The following is a 17,635-nucleotide window of genomic DNA, read 5'->3' as shown; positions in this document are numbered from 1 at the left end:
TTCAAGCAATTCTCCTGCCTCAGCCTCCCAAGTAGCTGGGACTATAGGCGTGCGCCACCATACCCGGCTAATTTTTGTATTTTTAGTAAAGACAAGGTTTCAACATGTTGGCAAGGATGGTCATTGATCTCTTGACCTCGTGATCCACCCAACTCAGCCTCCCAAAGTGCTGAAATTACAGGTGTGAGCCACCACACCCGGCTCGAAATTAGATTTATAATACAACTTTCGTTAACAAGCTAGTCAGTGGAACTTTGTTTTCTTCCACATGAAAATCTTTAATGCTTATGTTGATGCATATCTGAATGCTTATCATCAAAGGGTGCAGTTAAAAAAAAAAAAGGCAGTTTAAGGAAATTCGAGCATTTCAAAAAAAGCACTTTTAAAAATGTATACACATGAAGGTGGCTGGGCATGGTGACTCATACACCTGTAATCCCAGCACTTTGGGAGGCCAAGCGGGTGGATCACCTGAGGTCAGGAGTTCAAGACCAGCCTGGAGAATCCCTGTCTCTACTAAAAATATAAAAATTAGCCGGGCGTGGTGGCACGCACCTGTGGTCCCAGCTACTTGGGAGGCTGAGAGGCAGGAGAATCACTTGAACCTGGGAGGCAGCGGTTGCAGTGAGCCAAGATCACACCATTGCACTCCAGCCTGGGCAAATTGCGATTTTCAAGGAAAAACAAGAAAAAGTGGCCAGGCACGGTCGCTCATGTCTGTAATCCCAGCACTTTGGGAGGCCGAGGCAGGTGGATGACGAGGTCAGGAGATCGAGACCATCCTGGCTAACACAGTGAAACTCGGTCTCTACTAAAAATACAAAAAAAAAAAAAAAAAAGCCAGGCGTGGTGGTGGGGGCCTATAGTTCCAGCTACTCAGGAGGCTGAGGCAGGAGAATGGCATGAACCCAGGAGGCAGAGCTTGCAGTGAGCCAAGATTGCGCTACTGCACTCCAGCCTGGATGACAGCGTGAGACTCCGTCTCAAAAAAAATTAAAAATAAAATAAATAAACAAAAAGAAATGTATATACCTGAAGACATTTTGCTATATCATGAAATAAATGTAGTGCTGTAAGATCAAGGAAGATGAATATAAATTGAGTTTTGGCCATTTTTATTTTATTTTTTTTGAGATGGAGTCTTGCTCTGTTGCCCAGGCTGGAGTGCAGCAGTGCGATCTTCGCTCATTGCAACCTCTGCCTCCTGGGTTCAAGCAATTCTCCTGCCTCAGCCTCCCAAGTAACTGGGATTACAGGCACATACCACCATGCCCAGCTAACTTTTTGCATTTTTAGTAGAGATGGGGTTTCATCATGTTGGCCAGGCTGGTCTTGAACTTGGGATCTGAAGTGATCCGCCTGCCTCAGCCTCCCAATGTGCTGGGATTACAGGCGTGAGCCACCGTGCCCAGGCAGAGTTATGGCCATTTTGCCCCTCCACATGCTGCAGTCATCTTTAACCTGTTTAACTTAATCTCAATGATGACAGTTTTGTTTTTCTTTTTCATCCTATTCAGTATATTTCAGGCTATTCAGCAGATGCTTGTGATTCTGGAGGTTCAAATCACTGGTGAAAGTTTATTCTGTTTCCTCAGTTTTACAGGAGCTTTTCTCCATAAAATGATCTGCTACCTAAAGTACCCTCTGTCTTCCTCATCAACAGGCACTAAATTCAAAAAGTACCTTACTGAAACTTTTTTGTTCATAACTTTCATTGTTGGAGTTAGGTCATATCCTGCTAACAATAGTCTTATTGGAACTGATTCACATTTTACTGGTGTACCATCCACTATTTCATATTTGGCAACTGTTTCTCTTTCTGTGGTGGTACTTACTGGGTCCAATTGCTGTGATCTCTTTTTTGATCAGTTGTAACTCCATATATGTTGTATTTTTATTCTTACAAGAAGTAAATTTCTGTAACAGTCACATCCTTTAAATGATACTTCATTATATTCAACTTCTATAGGAAGACAATCTTCAATACCGACTTCCATCAGAATAGCTGGCAAGTTGGTGAACAGTAAGATCACATTCTTTTTACCAAGTCTGTCAGTCTTCTTACTACTACCACTTCAATACATCAAGAGGACATTAGCGCCAATGTAAGATTCTCATGACTTTTCAACTTGTATAAATTCAAAATCACAACTTCTGAGTCAGTTCTCCAGGTAAGGCTAGTTCTTTCAGTAGGTTAACAAACTCTTGAATATTACTCTCATCATAGAAAAGTTCAATTTGACGTACAAACTCAATTCTAATGTTTTGGTGCTCTAGCCTCTTTCTAGTCTCTTTCACCTTTCCTGAAACAGATTCTCCATCATAGAGAAGACAGTTTTTTTACTTTGCCATTTTCAGTTTTCACTTCTGCCATTTTCTGTTTCCTTATCATTAAGGACAATATCAACCTCACAAATCAGACCAAAAAAGTTTCCAAAAAACCTCACTGTCAGTGATACTGCCACATCCCCCAATATTTCACTCCTCTTCCCTCAGAACTCCAAGCCCCCAGCTCCCATCACATGACCTTGGCCCTCTGCCGCTGGAACTTCTATTTGAGGACTGATAAACAGCCAGCAGGATGGGCACAGTGGCTCACACCTATAATTCCAGGACATTGGGAGGCTGAGGCCGGAGGATTGCTTGAGCTCAGGAGTTTGAGACTAGCCTGGGCAACCCAGCGAAACCCCGACTCTATTACAAAAACAAACAAACAAACAAAAGCATAGCCAGCAATGGATACAGTGACTATCAGGGCTGAGCATGTCCTCATTCCTCATTTTAGAACAAGGGTAAGAGTTTCACCCTCTGACATAGCTGTATCTTGTTAGGTGGAAACGAGTTGTTTCATTGTTACATGGGAGCTCAAATGTGTGTAAAGTGCGTATGGAAGCTAAGTAGTCAAAATAATAGGCTGTGCAAGAAATCAATATATTGCCTCTCAATTCCAAATCTACCTTTCATTGCCCTGCTTATAATAATGTAAACATTTCTTCCTAGACAGCTGGCATGATGATACTAAGCTTAGTAGAGGGCATGGAAGGAAGGGGTTTCTCTTCCCGGTTCTAGTGTGCTTTTCCATCTTCTTACTTCCATGGTGCTCATCCCAACAAGCTTTAGTGGGCACTCCCATGGACATCTTCCCAGGCAAGTTCTACCAGCGCCTCAAACAGGCTTGCTGGTGACGCCGTAGCACCCCCAAGTACAGCTTCCTGCTTAACTACCTTTGAGGTAGGAAACCAGCAGGACTTAATTTCCTGTCACACCCTGCTGATTGGAACAAGATCTGGCTGAAACCAGCAGATGCTGACAAAAGTAACCACTAGCTGCCCTCATGGTTTATTAGCATACAGACACTCCTACTAGTGCCATGGCAGTTTACAAATGCCATGGCAACAGCCTAGAAGTTACCTTATCTGATTCCAGAAACTTCCAGCCCCTTTTCCAGAAAGTTCTAAATAACCTGCCTCTTAATTAGCATATAATTAATAACAAATATAAACAGCTAGTTAGCAGCCCACAGGCAGCAATTCTGGGCACACTGCCTATGGGTTACCCCTGCTCAGCAAGAAGCAGTATTGGTTCAATAAAAGTTTCTTTCTCTCACTACTGGCTCACCCTTAAATTCTTTCTTGGCAAAGCCAAGAACCCTTCTGGGTTAAGCCCCAATTTGGGGGTTTGCTTGCCCTACATCATCACCCTGACCTGCGGCAACTCAGCAAACATCTTTACTACCAAATGGAGACTTCCCCCAAGATATGTAATCAGCTTTGGGGGTGGGGGGGCGTACTTTTCCAAATTTGGTATTTCTTTGTATACTCTGCCCCAGCCCTAAGGGTAGTGACTATTCCCTGTATCTGTCATTCCTGTATTCTTCAGAGTTCTCTTTACCTCTATAGTAAATTCTCTGTTCAAATTATGGTGTAGCTTCTGTCTCCTGACTAGACTCTGATCCAAATATTGGCCATTAAAAACAGCATAAATCTACATAATAGGAAAGAGTGAAGAAAAAATGAAAGACGTTTAACCCAAAGAAAATAAATCAGAAGGCACATGTTAATCTCTAAATGTCTAAAAAGCTATCACCTACCGCAGAACACACTGTATCTCTGTTGCTCAGCACTAACAGCAGCAGCAGAAATAGCAGAATGCCTGTTCGTTTTACACAGAAAAACTGAAGACCAGAAATATTAATTTGTTAAATAGAAAGCAAAATCCTTCAATTAAAACCTCTAAGGAATCTAATGTTAATACTTAAGTTTACAGTTGACACAGTTTTACGTCTTCTCATTTCATTTTAAATTGCTGAAAACCCACTGGAGGGCCAGGCTTGCCAGTTTTTTGCAGTGAGAGTCCTAAGTTAATTTTTTCACAAGAAACAAAACAAAAAAACTCTTTCAGTCTGCCTGGAGCTCACTTTTGAAGTTTCACCTTCAGTTTTGTCCTCTAGAAACAGAGTATTTCTGCTTCACAATGGACCGATATGCTCCAGTTACATCCAATTAAAATACTGTTACACAATCAATTAAGTAGGAAAAGGGGCTGATGGTCAAACAGAATGATTCATTAACAAAAGTATATAATGGGTTGAACTGTAAGGACTTTCTATGTGGACATTAATCATCATTCTAATATCATCTTATATTTAAATATTAACCCCTTCAACGAGGTTGCAAAGCACTGAAAATAATTTCTGTCACTTCAGGCAAACAACTATTTTTATTGAGCTCTCCTTTTACAGAGCAGGAATCTTAGCCTCAAAGAGGGCAAACAACTTGCCTAAGAAACCAAAGTTAGTAGGTGCTCTATCCACAGCTTTCTCAAAATTTAAATAAATTCACGACAGATAACATATTTCCAGAAAGATGTGTACCAATAACTTGGCAAGAATTATTGCAATTGTATCTGGTCTTGTTTTTAAGTTTCTTTTCCCATGTGAAGCCGGAAGCAAATAGATATTAAAGATTATTCATTCAATAGCTACAGAGGATCTACTATCCATCAGACAGTGTTCTAGGTGCTGGGCCACAACAGTGACCAAAACAAAAACCCTGTCCCTCTCATAAAATTTGTTTCTATAATATCTTCTTCTGATGGGGAAAGGCAGATAAGTAAACTATACAAATTATCAGAAAGTGGCATGACAAATGCCACAAAGAAAATTCAAGTAGAACAGTGGGATGAAAAAATAGAAGGGGTGCAATGTTAAAAAAGATAGTTGAGAAGTACTCATTGAGAAAGTGAAGAGTCAATCATGAATATATCAGAGGGAAGAACATTCCAGGCAGAGAAAACATATAGTGCTCAGAGCTCAAGGCAGATGCCCACCTGGCTTGTTCAAGGAACAGTAGCAAGAACACCATGAAGCAAAGCCAGCCAAGGGGTAACTAAGAAAAGATCTGGTCAGAAAGATGACAAGGACATCATAGGGCCTTGTGGTATTTCAAAAGGACTTTGGCTTTTACTTTGAGATGGGAAACCACTGGAGGGTTCTGTGCAAAAGAACAGCATGATCAATGTACAGGACCACTGTAGATGTTTTTAAGAATATGCTGCAGGGAGCAAGCAAATGGAAGCAGACAGACTAATTTGGGGAGTTACTACAGTAGTCAAGGTTAATGATGGTGGTCCAATCAGGGAGGGGGCAGTGGAGGTGGCGAGATGTGCTCAGGTTCCAAACATCTTTTTCTGACAAACTGGGTGTGGGGTGTGAGAGAAACAGAAGAGGACAGGGAAACCAAATGTTTAGACTGAACAACTAGGACAGAATTTCAATTTAATGAGACAGGGAGGTAGGTGGTTTTTTTCTTCTTTGTTTTGATTTTGGGGTGGGGCAATCATGAATTCAGTTTAAAATATTTCAAATTTGAGATGTCAATTCTATATCCAAATGGAGATTTCAAGCTCGAATTTCAAATTTCCTCAGTTCTCACTCAACCTCCTCATGGAATTTAATCAATATTGTATCTGTTCTTACAAAACGTTCCCTATAACTGCTTAGCATTTAAGCAATGTTTACATATTTGTGCATTTCTCTCTGCAACTGGACAAACCAGAATAAACCCACAAGATACCTAACATATAAAGCATCCCTTTAATCCTGAAGAGATCTGTGACATAAATGATGGTTACTTTGAAATTTTTACTTTAAATAAATGAGCTGCATTTGTTTATTTCTACCATTTTAACAATTTTTACGTGTACAGTTCAGTGGTATTAAGTACATTCACATTGTTGTGCAATCATCATCACCATCCATCTCCAGAACTTTTTCATCTTGCAAATCAGAAACTTTGTACCCATTAAGCAACAACACCTCCATTCCCCGTCTCTCCCAGTCCCTGGGAACCACCATTCTACTTTGTTTCTGTAAATCCGACTACTAAAGGTAATTCATATAAATGGAGTATATTAATTTCTGTAAATTTGACTACTTTAGGTACCACATACAAATTTGTACTTTCGTGACTGGCGTTTTTCATTTAGCACAGTGTCTTCAAGGTTTATTCATGTTGTATCATATCAGAATTTCCTTCCTTTTTAAGGCTAAATAACGTTCCACTATATGAACGTACCACATTTTTGCTTATTCATTCCATGTGTTGACGGGACATTTGGGTTGCTTCCATCTTTTGGCCACTGTGAATAATGCTGCTACAAACATGAGTGTACAAATATCTGTTCAAGTCCCTGATTTCAATTCCTTTGGGCATATATCCAGAAGTTGGGTTGCTGTATCTTACAATAATTCTGTTTTTAATTTTTTGAGGAGCCACCATTACTATTTTCCATAGCACTTTCATTTTACATTCCTACCAGCAGTACACAAGGGTTCTGATTTTTCCACATCCTCTTGAAAACTTGCTAATTTCTGTTCTTGTTTTCATACTAGCCATCCTAATGAGTATGAAGTGATATTTTGTTGTGGTTTTGATTTGCATTTCTCTAATGATTAATGATGCTAAGCATCTTTTCATGTGTTTCTTGGCGATTTATGTATCTTTTATGAAGAAATGTTTCTTCAAGTCCTTTGTCTATATTTTTAATTTTGTTCTTGTTGTTGTTGAGCTGTAGGAGTTATTTACATATTCTGGATATTAACTCCTAAGAAGATAAAAGATTTGCAAATATTTTGCCTCCATGGGTTACCTTTTCACTCTACAGAGATAGACAAAAATTTTCAATTTTCATATAGCCTAATTTATCTGTTTTTTCTTTTGTTGTCTGTGTTTGTGGTGTATATCCAAGAAAACACTGCCAAATCCAATGTCATGAAGATTTCCCCCTGTGTTTTCTTCTAAGAAATGTATAGCTTTAGTGCTTTGTTTAGGTCTTTGATCCATTTTAAGTTAATTTTTTAATATAAGATAAGGGTCCAACTTAAAAAAAAGAGAGAGAGAGAGAGGGAGAGATAGGATTTCTCTGTGTCTCCCAGGATGAAGTGCAGTGGTATACTTTACCATAGCTCACTGCAGTCTTGAACTCCTCAGCTCAAAGGATCCTCCTGCCTCAGCTTCCTGAGTAGCTGGGACTACAGGCCTACACTACCACACCAGCTAATTTTTTTTTTTTCTTTTTTTTTTTGAGACGGAGTCTTGCTCTGTCGCCCAGGCTGAAGTGTAGTGGCACATCTCGGCTCACCGTAAGCTCCACCTCCCGCATTCAAGCCATTCTCCTGCCTCAGCCTCCCGAGTAGCTGGGACTACAGGGGCCTGCCACCACGCCAGGCTAACTTTTTGTATTTTTTAGTAGAGATGGGGTTTCATTGTGTTAGCCAGGATGATCTCTGTCTCCTGACCTTGTGATCCGCCCTCCTGGGCCTCCCAAAGTGTTGGGATTACAGGCGTGAGACACCGCACCTGGCCAATTTTTTTTTCTTTTAAGAGATGAGGTCTCCCTATGGTCTTGAACTCCTTGCCTCAAGCAATCCTCTCACTTGGCCTCCCAAAGCGCTGGGATTATTGGCATAAACCACTGTTCCCAGAAGGATCCAACTTTTTTTATGTGGATATTCAGTTTTCGCCACATCATTTACTGAAAACACTATCCTCTCCCATTGAGTGGTCCTGGTACCGTTGTCTAAAATCATCTTACCATGTATAAAAGAGTTTATTTCTGGGCTTTCCATTCCGTTCCTTGATCTATATGTCTCCCTTGAAGTCAATACAACACAGTTTTGATTATTATAGCATTTTAGTAAGTTTTGAAAATCAACAAATGAGACTTCCAACTTTGTTCTTTTTCAAGATTGTTTTGGTTATTCAGGAGGGCTCTTTGAGATTCCAAATGGATTTTTCTATTTCTGCAAAAAACACTGTTGACATTTTGAGGAAAAAAGATCATCTTTTAAAAACACATTTAGGGCTGGGCGCGGTGGCTCACGCCTGTAATCCCAGCACTTTGGGAGGCCAAGGCGGGCAGATCACCTGAGGTCGGGAGTTCGAAATCAGTCTGACCAACACGGAGAAACCCCATCTCTACTAAAAACACAAAATTAGCCGGGCGTGGTGGCACATGCCTGTAATCCCAGCTACTTGGGAGGCTGAGGCAGGAGAATTGCTTGAACCCAGAGGTGGAGGTTGCAGTGAGCCAAGATTGCATCATTGCACTCCAGCCTGGGCGACAGAGTAAGACTCCATCACAAAAAAACAAAACAAAACAAAAAACACATTTAGGCTGGGTACAGTGGCTTATGCCTATAATCCCAGCACTTTGGGAGGCCAAGATGGGCAGATCACTTGAGGTCAGGAGTTTGAGACCAGCCTGGTCAACATGGTAAAATGCTGTCTCTACTGAAAATACAAAAATTAGATGGGCATGGTGGCAGGCACCTGTAATCTCAGCTACTCGGCAGGCTGAGGCAAGAGAATCACTTGAACCCGGAAGGTAGAAGCTGCAGTGAGCCAAGATCATGCCACTGCACTCCAGCCTGGGCAACAAAGCAAGACTCCTTCTCAAAAATAATAAAAATAAAATAAAATAAAATAAAATAAAATAAAATAAAATAAAATAACACATTTAGGCCGGGCACAGTGACTGACACCTGTAATCCCAGTACTTTGGGAGGCCGAGGTGGGAAGAACGCTTGAAGCATAGAGTTCAAGACCATCCTGGGCAAAAAAGCAAGACCCTGTCTCTACAAAAGATTTTAAAAATTAGCCAGGCATGGTGGTGTGCACCTGCAGTCCCACCTACTTGGGAAACTGAGACGGGAGGATTACTTGAACCCAGAGTTCCAGGCCGCCATGATCACACCACTGCACTCCAGCCTGGGTGACAGAGTGAGACCCTGCCTCAAAACAGAAAAACACTTTAAATCATCCTACCAGTGACCGACATTTCAACTGCTGCTTTCGTGGCCCCTAGAGGCTTCATAGTTGTAGCAATCATTTGTGTGTATCTTTCTTATCTACAATAGTAGTATTTTTCGCAAGGAATTTATCCTTGAGAAATGTAAAAAGCATGTAAAATTGAAACGTAATAGAACTTGAACAAGCAACAGACTATTCAATAATAATTGTTGGATACTGCAATACCTCACTTTCACTAATGGATAGAACAACAAGACAGAATACCAACGGGGAAAGAGAAGACCTATATAACTCTATACACCAACTTGATCTAACAGACATCTTACAGAACATTCCACCCCCATCAAGAGCAGAATATACAGTCCTCTTCAGGACAGACCATATGTTAGGCCAGAAAACAAGCCTCAATATATTGAAAGGGATTGAAAGAATACAAATTATGTTCTCCAACCACAATGGGATGAAATTAGAAAGTAAACAGAAGATTGGGGAATACACAAATATGCAGAAATTAACACACTCCTAAATAATCAACACATCAAAGAAATCACAAAAGAAATTAGAAAATACTTTCAGATGAATGAAAATGAAAATACAACATATCAAATCTTAAGAGGTACAGCTAAAACAGTAAGAGGGAAATGTATAGCCATAAACACCTATATTAAAAGAATAAAATAAAATAAAAACCACCAATCACTAACATAACCTTCTACCTAAGGAAACTAGAAAAATAGCAAATTAAACTCAAATTAGGCAGAAGAAAGGAAATAAAAAAGATTAAAGTGGAAATAAAGGAAACAGAGGAGAGAAAATAGAGAAAACTCACCAAAACTGAAAGTTGGTTTTTCAAAAGATGAAAAAAAATGACAAACCTTTAACTACATTTATTAAGAAAAAAGGATTCAAACTACTAAAACCAGAAATAAAAAGGAGATACCACTATGAATCTTACAGGAATAAAAAAGGTTTATAAGGGAATACTAAGAACTGTAGGCAAACAAATTACATAACCTAGATGAAATGAACAAATTTCTAGAAACATAAAAACTACTAAAACTAACTCAAGAAGAAAACATTTGGGTGGAAAATTCCAAAACTAACATCTGTGGCTATTTCTACAGTTTCCAACAATGCAGCTCAAGAATTAGCACCTGGCTGGGCGCAGTGGCTCACGCCTGTAATCCCAGCACTCTGGGAGGCCAAGGCAGGTGGATCACCTGAGGTCAGGAGTTCAAGAACAGTCTGGCCAACACGCTGAAACCCCATCTCTACTAAAAATACAAAAATTAGCCAGACATGGTGGCAGGAACCTGTAATCCCAGCTACTCGGGAGGCTAAGGAAAGAGAATCATGAGCCTGGAGGTGGAGGCTGCAGTAAGCCGAAGGTTGCAGTGAGCCGAGATCACGCCATTGCACTCCAGCCTGGGCAATGAGAGCGAAACTGTCTCGTGGGGCTCAGGGAGACAGAGAAAAAAAGGATTAGTACCATAATAGATGGAGTTCCTTCAAATTTCCTCTACAGTGTTGAAGGATCTCATCCTCTATGATAAGTCATAAGCAGACAAATCTTACGGTAAGAGAATCTTGCTTTGAATTAACTAACCTCTTAGTTAATTAAGATACTTCTTGTGCCCCCACCTCATACTGTTAAGTTGACCATTTATTCTAGCTATTGCTGCAGCATCCAGCTGCACATAGGTATGATTTGACAGCACTCTGTATCAACCAAACCAGAGTTTTCTGTCCTACAACTTCTCTGACACCAAGAGACAAGACATCTGCAGCCTGGCACTGCATACGTGCAAATCCAGAAGTACAAGAGTGTTAAGCCCAGGAGGCGGAGCTTGCAGTGAGCCGAGAGCGCGCCACTGCACTCCAGCCTGGGTGACAGAGCAAGACTCCGTCTCAAAAAAAAGAAGAGTGTTAAGCAATGAGAGATGGTAAATGGTGAATAAACGTTATCCAATTCTATAACGGAGATACTCAGGTAGAGAACACGGAGAGGCATTCTACACAGGTCCTCAAAAGACCCCAAAAGAATTAAGCCCACTTTGCCCACAGTAGTGACTAGGTTAGTAGCCACACTTCACTGTATTGTCTTTTCTTCTAATTTCACTTTTCCCGGTATCCCACTCTTGTGCCCTGGGGCCACTTCCCAAAATAAACTACCTATATGCAAAGCCCTTGCCTCAGTGTGGATTTTCTCTCAGTAGCTAGAACTTGAGACAGGTTTTTAAAAAAGCCTTTAAAGGCCGGGCACGGTGGCTCATGCCTGTAATTCCAGCACTTTGGGAGGCCGAGGCAGGCAAATCACCTGAGGTTGGGAGTTTGAGACCAGCCTGACCAACATGGAGAAACCCCGACTCTACTAAAAATACAAAATTAGCCAGGTGTGGTGGCGTATGCCTGTAAGCAAAGATTGCGCCATTGCACTGCACTCCAGCCTGGGGAACAAGAGTGAAACTGCATCTCAAAAAAGACCCAAAAAAACAAAAAACATCAGAAGGCTGGGCACGGTGGCTCACACCTACAATCCCAGCACTTTGGGAGGCTGAGGCAGGTGGATCACCTGAGGTCAGGGGTTCGAGACCAGCTTGGCCAACATGGTGAAACCCCATCTCACTAAAAATACAAAAAATTAGCTGGGCTTGGTGGCAGGAGCCTGTAATCCCAGCTACAGCTACTTGGGAGGCTGAGGCAGGAGAATCGCTTAAACTTGGGAGGCGGAGGTTGCAGTGAGCTAAGATTGTGCCATTGCATTCAAACCTGGGCAACAAGAGCAAAACTTCGTCTCAAAAACAAAAACAAAAAATCAGAATTATATTTTCACTTAAAGCTCAAGAAGAAGCTATTTTGTCTTATTCAATACAAAACCCCAAAAGAAACTGAAATAACATGACTTAGAGTATAATTAAATGCTTGGCTTAGAAAAGGATTCTAGTCCATGAGCTGTTTCAGTGGAGTCCTAAACACCCTAGAAGCAAATGTAACATCTTGTATATGGGTATATGTGGACTTTTCTGAAGAGAAATTCTGCATTTGTATTAGAAAACCATGAACCAAAGAAACTTTAAGAAACATTAGATGCTGTTGATTTACTGATGTGTCTCCAGCATGCAACTCATTATCTGGAAAATGAAAGAAAAGAAATAAAGCTTTGTTCCAGGAATTTGGTGGAGTTGGGATGGATGTCTTGCTATGTCTATACACAGCAACAATAACGTGCAGCTTATGTTTGGGCTCCACTTGTGAGTTATGACAATTTATGGCATGGCTCCAACAGCCGTTCAGAAACTGACACACCACAGATTTATGTATCTGTTAATATTTCACATTTTTGGTGCTTTTGCATTTTTCTGATGCTAAATCCTTTGCATCCTACCAGATGAGACAGTGATGAAGCACACGGAATACCTTCTGTGTCATGACATTCTTAAAAAGTAGTTTTACTGTTTCACTGCTGGCATGACTTTACACATGCAAACAGTTATCACAATAATAAACCATTTACGCACTCTAATTACAATGAAAACAACCAGTAACACTGCCATTTGTACAGCACTTAGTGCAATGTGTCTAGCCCCAACCACTGTAAATAAGAGTAATTTACCTCCATGGTCGCACAGAGCTTTATCCCACAAATAATTTGTAGTTAAGTCTTGTTAAACCTTCACTGTAATAGAAACGGCATCAACATAAAATTGAGGATAATCCAGTATTACATATGATTTAGGAATGAAACTAACATTCTGTGCCTGCCTGACCAGTCCTGTGTCTTTGCCTAGAACACCCTCTAGCCTCCCACCATATTATCATAAGGAGGAAGAATCCAAATGAAGCCAGGTTTCGCCTCTCATCAGGGATGAGTACAATAACATAATTCAAGAATTGCTTCAATTACCAAAAGCTTTAATCCTAGGGCATGTATAATAAAGTTAATGGTCAATTATTCCTTACAGTATTTAAAATCTGTGCTTTAAACCTGAGAACAGATTACTGAGCTGTTTTAACAAAAAGGAAATCTAAAAACATTAAATTAAGTGTTCTTTTTTTTTTTTTTTTTTTTTTTTTGAGACGGAGTCTCGCTCTGCCGCCCAGGCTGGAGTGCAGTGGCCGGACCTCAGCTCACTGCAAGCTCCGCCTCCCGGGTTCACGCCATTCTCCTGCCTCAGCCTCCCGAGTAGTTGGGACTACAGGCGTCTGCCACCGCGCCCGGCTAGTTTTTTGTATTTTTTAGTAGAGACGGGGTTTCACCGTGTTCGCCAGGATGGTCTCGATCTCCTGACCTCGTGATCCGCCCGTCTCGGCCTCCCAAAGTGCTGGGATTACAGGCTTGAGCCACCGCGCCCGGCCAAGTGTTCTTAACAAAAATGTCTGCCAAGCTTAAAAAGTTCCTTAGGCTATGCAAATTACTTAGACATAAAATATTTTTAATGTCTTAATTCAGTCAACATATTGTACTTGCAACCCTACTGTAAACAAACACTAACCCAGAATGGCTAGGGAACTGGGAATTTTGTTGAATTCTTCCCAGATACTGCATACCGGGTTATCAAATAATAAAGTTACCAAACTAAATGTTACTGAATGTAGCAAATTTTATTTGATAATTCAGGAGGCACTTTGGAAGACTGTGAATGTGAATTTTAACTGCACTAAACTAAATGTGGTGTTAGAAATTAACAAATGTAGTATTAGAAAGCATCTAACAACAACTGATATACCATGGAAGCTTCCTTTTGGAGTAACTTCTTAATACCTTTCTGTCAAGTGACTTTCTCACAAAATGACATTAAATATCAGTAGTCATTTGAACTTAACTTTTATAATTCTGGATAAAAGAGAGTTTACAATGACTATCAAAAATCATAAGTGAAAATGCTTGACAAAAACTTAAAAGTCCATACAATTAATCTGGGTAGGATTAGAAGCTATACTAGACCTAGAACTTGGGCCTCAAGTCTTTACCCAACTTGTGTTTTAGTAACATTATATTTCAATAATTATGACCCCAACCAAATCCAGTCCATAAGGTGTTAATGTAAGATGTTTATTAGTGGAATTTATTTAGTACAGTAATCACATTAAAAGTCTCGATATACAAACTGTTGAAGTCTAAAGTCACAAAAAATACAAACTTAGGTATACGAATGAAGTTATAAAAACATTTAAAAACAAAGTTCTATATCTTCAACATTGGGCCAAAAAAGGAAAAAAAAAAAAAAAGAGAGAGAAAGAGAAAGAAGTCATATGAAAATCATCACATTTCAACAAAGCAGCCCTGACCAATCCGGCTGCCTCGCCATTGAGATACTGGACCACTTGGGTGTGACCACTATGGCAATACAGCATTTCATTATGGGACTGGCTACTCTGTATGAAACTATATGTGAAACATAAAAATTCTTTCTTTCAAAATGAAACGTCCAAGTGAAACGAACAGAGTTAATATATACCAAATTTTAGCTGGCTATTAGAAAATTTCAACAATTCTGTAAGTTCAAAAAGGAAACATATTTGAAAAAAACAAATTTCAAACAAAAATAAGCATAACCAAATGGAAATAAAAGAGTAAATCAATGTCAATCATGAAGTGTGAGTGTACACAACGGGGTCATACCCAGACTTCTCCACCCATAACTTAGACAGCTACAGGGACTGGTTCCGAGCAATAGAAAGATGTCAAACATGATTTTTAAAAATAATTACTACCAGTTTTGAAAAGTTCCCTGGCGAAAGAAACCCAAAAATCAACTTAATAAGTAACTGTACACCAAAGGGAAAGGGTTGTTTTATTTGATGGTATATTCTCTATGGCAAGACAGTTTTAATATTTTATCAACTGCAAAGAAGATAAGCATAACCTCTTTCCTTTAAAACATATCACCCTCACGTGTCTTCTGTCCAGAATCCATAGAATAAATTTCTGTCAGAGAATCCAGCCCTGTGACCAGATCGCTGTAGAAGAGGGAATGCTTCCTAAATTCCAGAAGTCGCTGCAGGGATTCAGTTTAAACTTTCATGATATTCTAATCTTACCATCTCAAAAGTAGTTTTGTATCAGGGGATCTAAAACAATGTACATCTGGCCAGGCACAGTGTCTCACACCTGTAATTCCAGCACTTTGGGTGGCCAAGGCAGGTGGATCACTTGGGATCAGGAGTTCGAGACCAGCCTCGCAACACTAAAAATACAAAAATTAGCCAGTATGGTGGCACACGCCTGTAATCCCAGCTACTTGGGAGGCTGAGGCAGGAGAACCACTGGAATCTGGGAGGCAGAGGTTGCAGTAAGCCAAGATCACGCCACCACACTCCAGCCTAGGCGACAGAGTGAGGCCCTATCTCAAAAACAAAAAACAATGTATATCTCAAAATCTTTCTCAGAACATGGTGCCAATTATTTCTTTTAAGCTGAAATAATTTTTACCTTGGGGGTTATAAGAACCTTCATAATCAGTAAGACGATAGAAAACTTTAAAGTATTTCAGATCTTAAACTAGAATTCCTCTAAGATTTCAAAACATAGTCCATATTTTATGTTATATTTCTATAAATACAATCAAAGCTTACCATTGTACAGTACTAATCTCGACTGGTTCTAGATTTAAGCAATTAGTTTGAAAAAATTAGGAATGGGAATAAGAAAAAATTAGGAATGAGAATAAGAAAGTCCTTTTGAAACAATCCTTAGATAGAGTCCATCTCCAAAAAAAAAAAAAAAAATTTGGTCCAACTTGCAAATAATAAAGGATGATTTAATTTGGAAAAATACTCAAGAGTAGCTCTGAGTAATCCTAAATTTAAAAACTTAAAATTAAAATATCTATCATTACTCAGATTTTAGTAAGGTGGAGAGAAAGATAGGTAGCCTATAAGATTAACCTTCCCTAAAAGCAAGCTCAGAGGAAAAGAGGAGGGAGGAGAAAAGGAAATTCACTGCAGTACTGGTGGCCTCAACCCCTTTATGAAAACACATGTTCTCATTTGGTGTTACACTATTCTGATTTATGTTGAAGATTTGAAAACCAAAGGAAAAAGGTCAACTAAAAATATTTAAAGGAAAAAAATGTGAGAATGAATCAAATGATAAAATCATGAAGAAAACAAAAAATAAAAGACATCAGATAACCTTTGTAAAAATTACTAAAATTAAAAAGAATTCATTCTGCACTTTGTATTCACAAAGGGAAATGAGGCTCCATCAAACCCTGCAGAGCACAAGAGGAAGCAGGTTGTTTGCTCAGGCATCAGCAGAAATAGGCCCCGAAGAACTACCCTCAGTTTCTTCTACATCGTGTCCAGGAAGGAAAAGCAAAGCTCTGCAAAATGCTGAAGGTTTTAGAAGTATAACGGTGCTTAGGAAAGATCACTGGTCTGGTGTTGCAGTAGCCCCAGTGTTGAGAGACACGCTAGGCTTCTAGGAGGAGAAAAATAGAGAGGGAGGAAGAAGTAGGAAGGGGAAGGAAAGGGTGGAAAAGCACAGGTCATTAGTAAACAGCAAGTTCAATATCACAAGATGCTCATAAACCCAAGCTATTAATGAAGCTGGTTTGCTCTCGGGACTATAGATTATATTCTGAAGGAAACAGAAATGGGAATTTTCAAAATGGCATTGAGTTAGATGTTCCAGGTAGTGATGGCCAAATTAGAATGAAGTTACCATATGCTCCAAAAACATGCACTGTCATCCCCTTCCTCCACCTTCCCTCCCCCAATAAAACATGCATATTTTCAGTAAAGTATCTTTTTTTTTTTTTGAGACGGAGTCTTGCTCTGTTGATCAGGCTGGAGTACAGTGGTACGATCTCGGCTCACTGCAACCTCTGCCTCCCAGGTTCAAGCCATTCTTCTGCCTCAGCCTCCCAAGTAGCTGGGACTACAGGCACGTGCCACCACGTCCAGCTAATTTTTGTATTTTTAGTAGAGATGGGGTTTCACCATATTGGCCGGGCTGGTCTCAAACTTCCAACCTCAGGTGATCCACTCGCCTCGGTCTCCCAAAAGTGCTGGGATTACAGGTGTGAGCCATCACGCCCGGCCAAGTATCTATTTTTTTTATTTATCTTTATTTTTTTTAATTTTTAAATTATTTTATTTTGAGACAGAGTTTCGCTCTTGTTGTCCAAGCTGGAGTGCAATGGCGCGATCTCGGCTCACTGCAACCTCCGCCTCCTGGGTTCAGTGATTCTCCTGCCTCAGCCTTTCGAGTAGCTGGGATTACAGGCATGCGCCACAACGCCCGGCTAATTTTGTATTTTTAGTAGAGACGGGGTTTCTCCATGTTGGTCAGGCTGGTCTTGAACTCCCAACCTCAGGTG

General features: G+C 40.1%; 1 protein-coding gene and 1 pseudogene across 3 annotated transcripts in view; both read right to left on the bottom strand.

Annotated features, from left to right (window-relative positions):
- The window catches only part of MAP4 (microtubule-associated protein 4), a 277,944-nt gene that overhangs the window by 122,892 nt on the left and 137,417 nt on the right, over positions 1–17,635 (bottom strand). The window contains exon 4 of one of the 3 annotated variants that reach the window (XM_011981025.1): positions 14,344–16,734. The exons of 1 other annotated variant lie outside the window; for it this stretch is intronic. In XM_011981025.1, coding sequence (XP_011836415.1) covers positions 16,727–16,734 — 8 coding nt within the window. In that variant the 3' untranslated portion in view covers positions 14,344–16,726. Of the gene's footprint in view, positions 1–14,343; positions 16,735–17,635 lie in introns of those variants that run through there. One more of the 3 variants, XM_011981026.1, reaches the window with a different exon arrangement.
- LOC105540468 lies at positions 1,579–9,375 on the bottom strand (annotated as a pseudogene).

This window comes from Mandrillus leucophaeus, unplaced genomic scaffold, assembly GCF_000951045.1.
Source record: "Mandrillus leucophaeus isolate KB7577 unplaced genomic scaffold, Mleu.le_1.0 Scaffold22, whole genome shotgun sequence".
NCBI classification, from domain to species: Eukaryota; Metazoa; Chordata; class Mammalia; order Primates; family Cercopithecidae; genus Mandrillus; species Mandrillus leucophaeus.
This window is presented reverse-complemented; position numbering and strand designations above follow the sequence as displayed.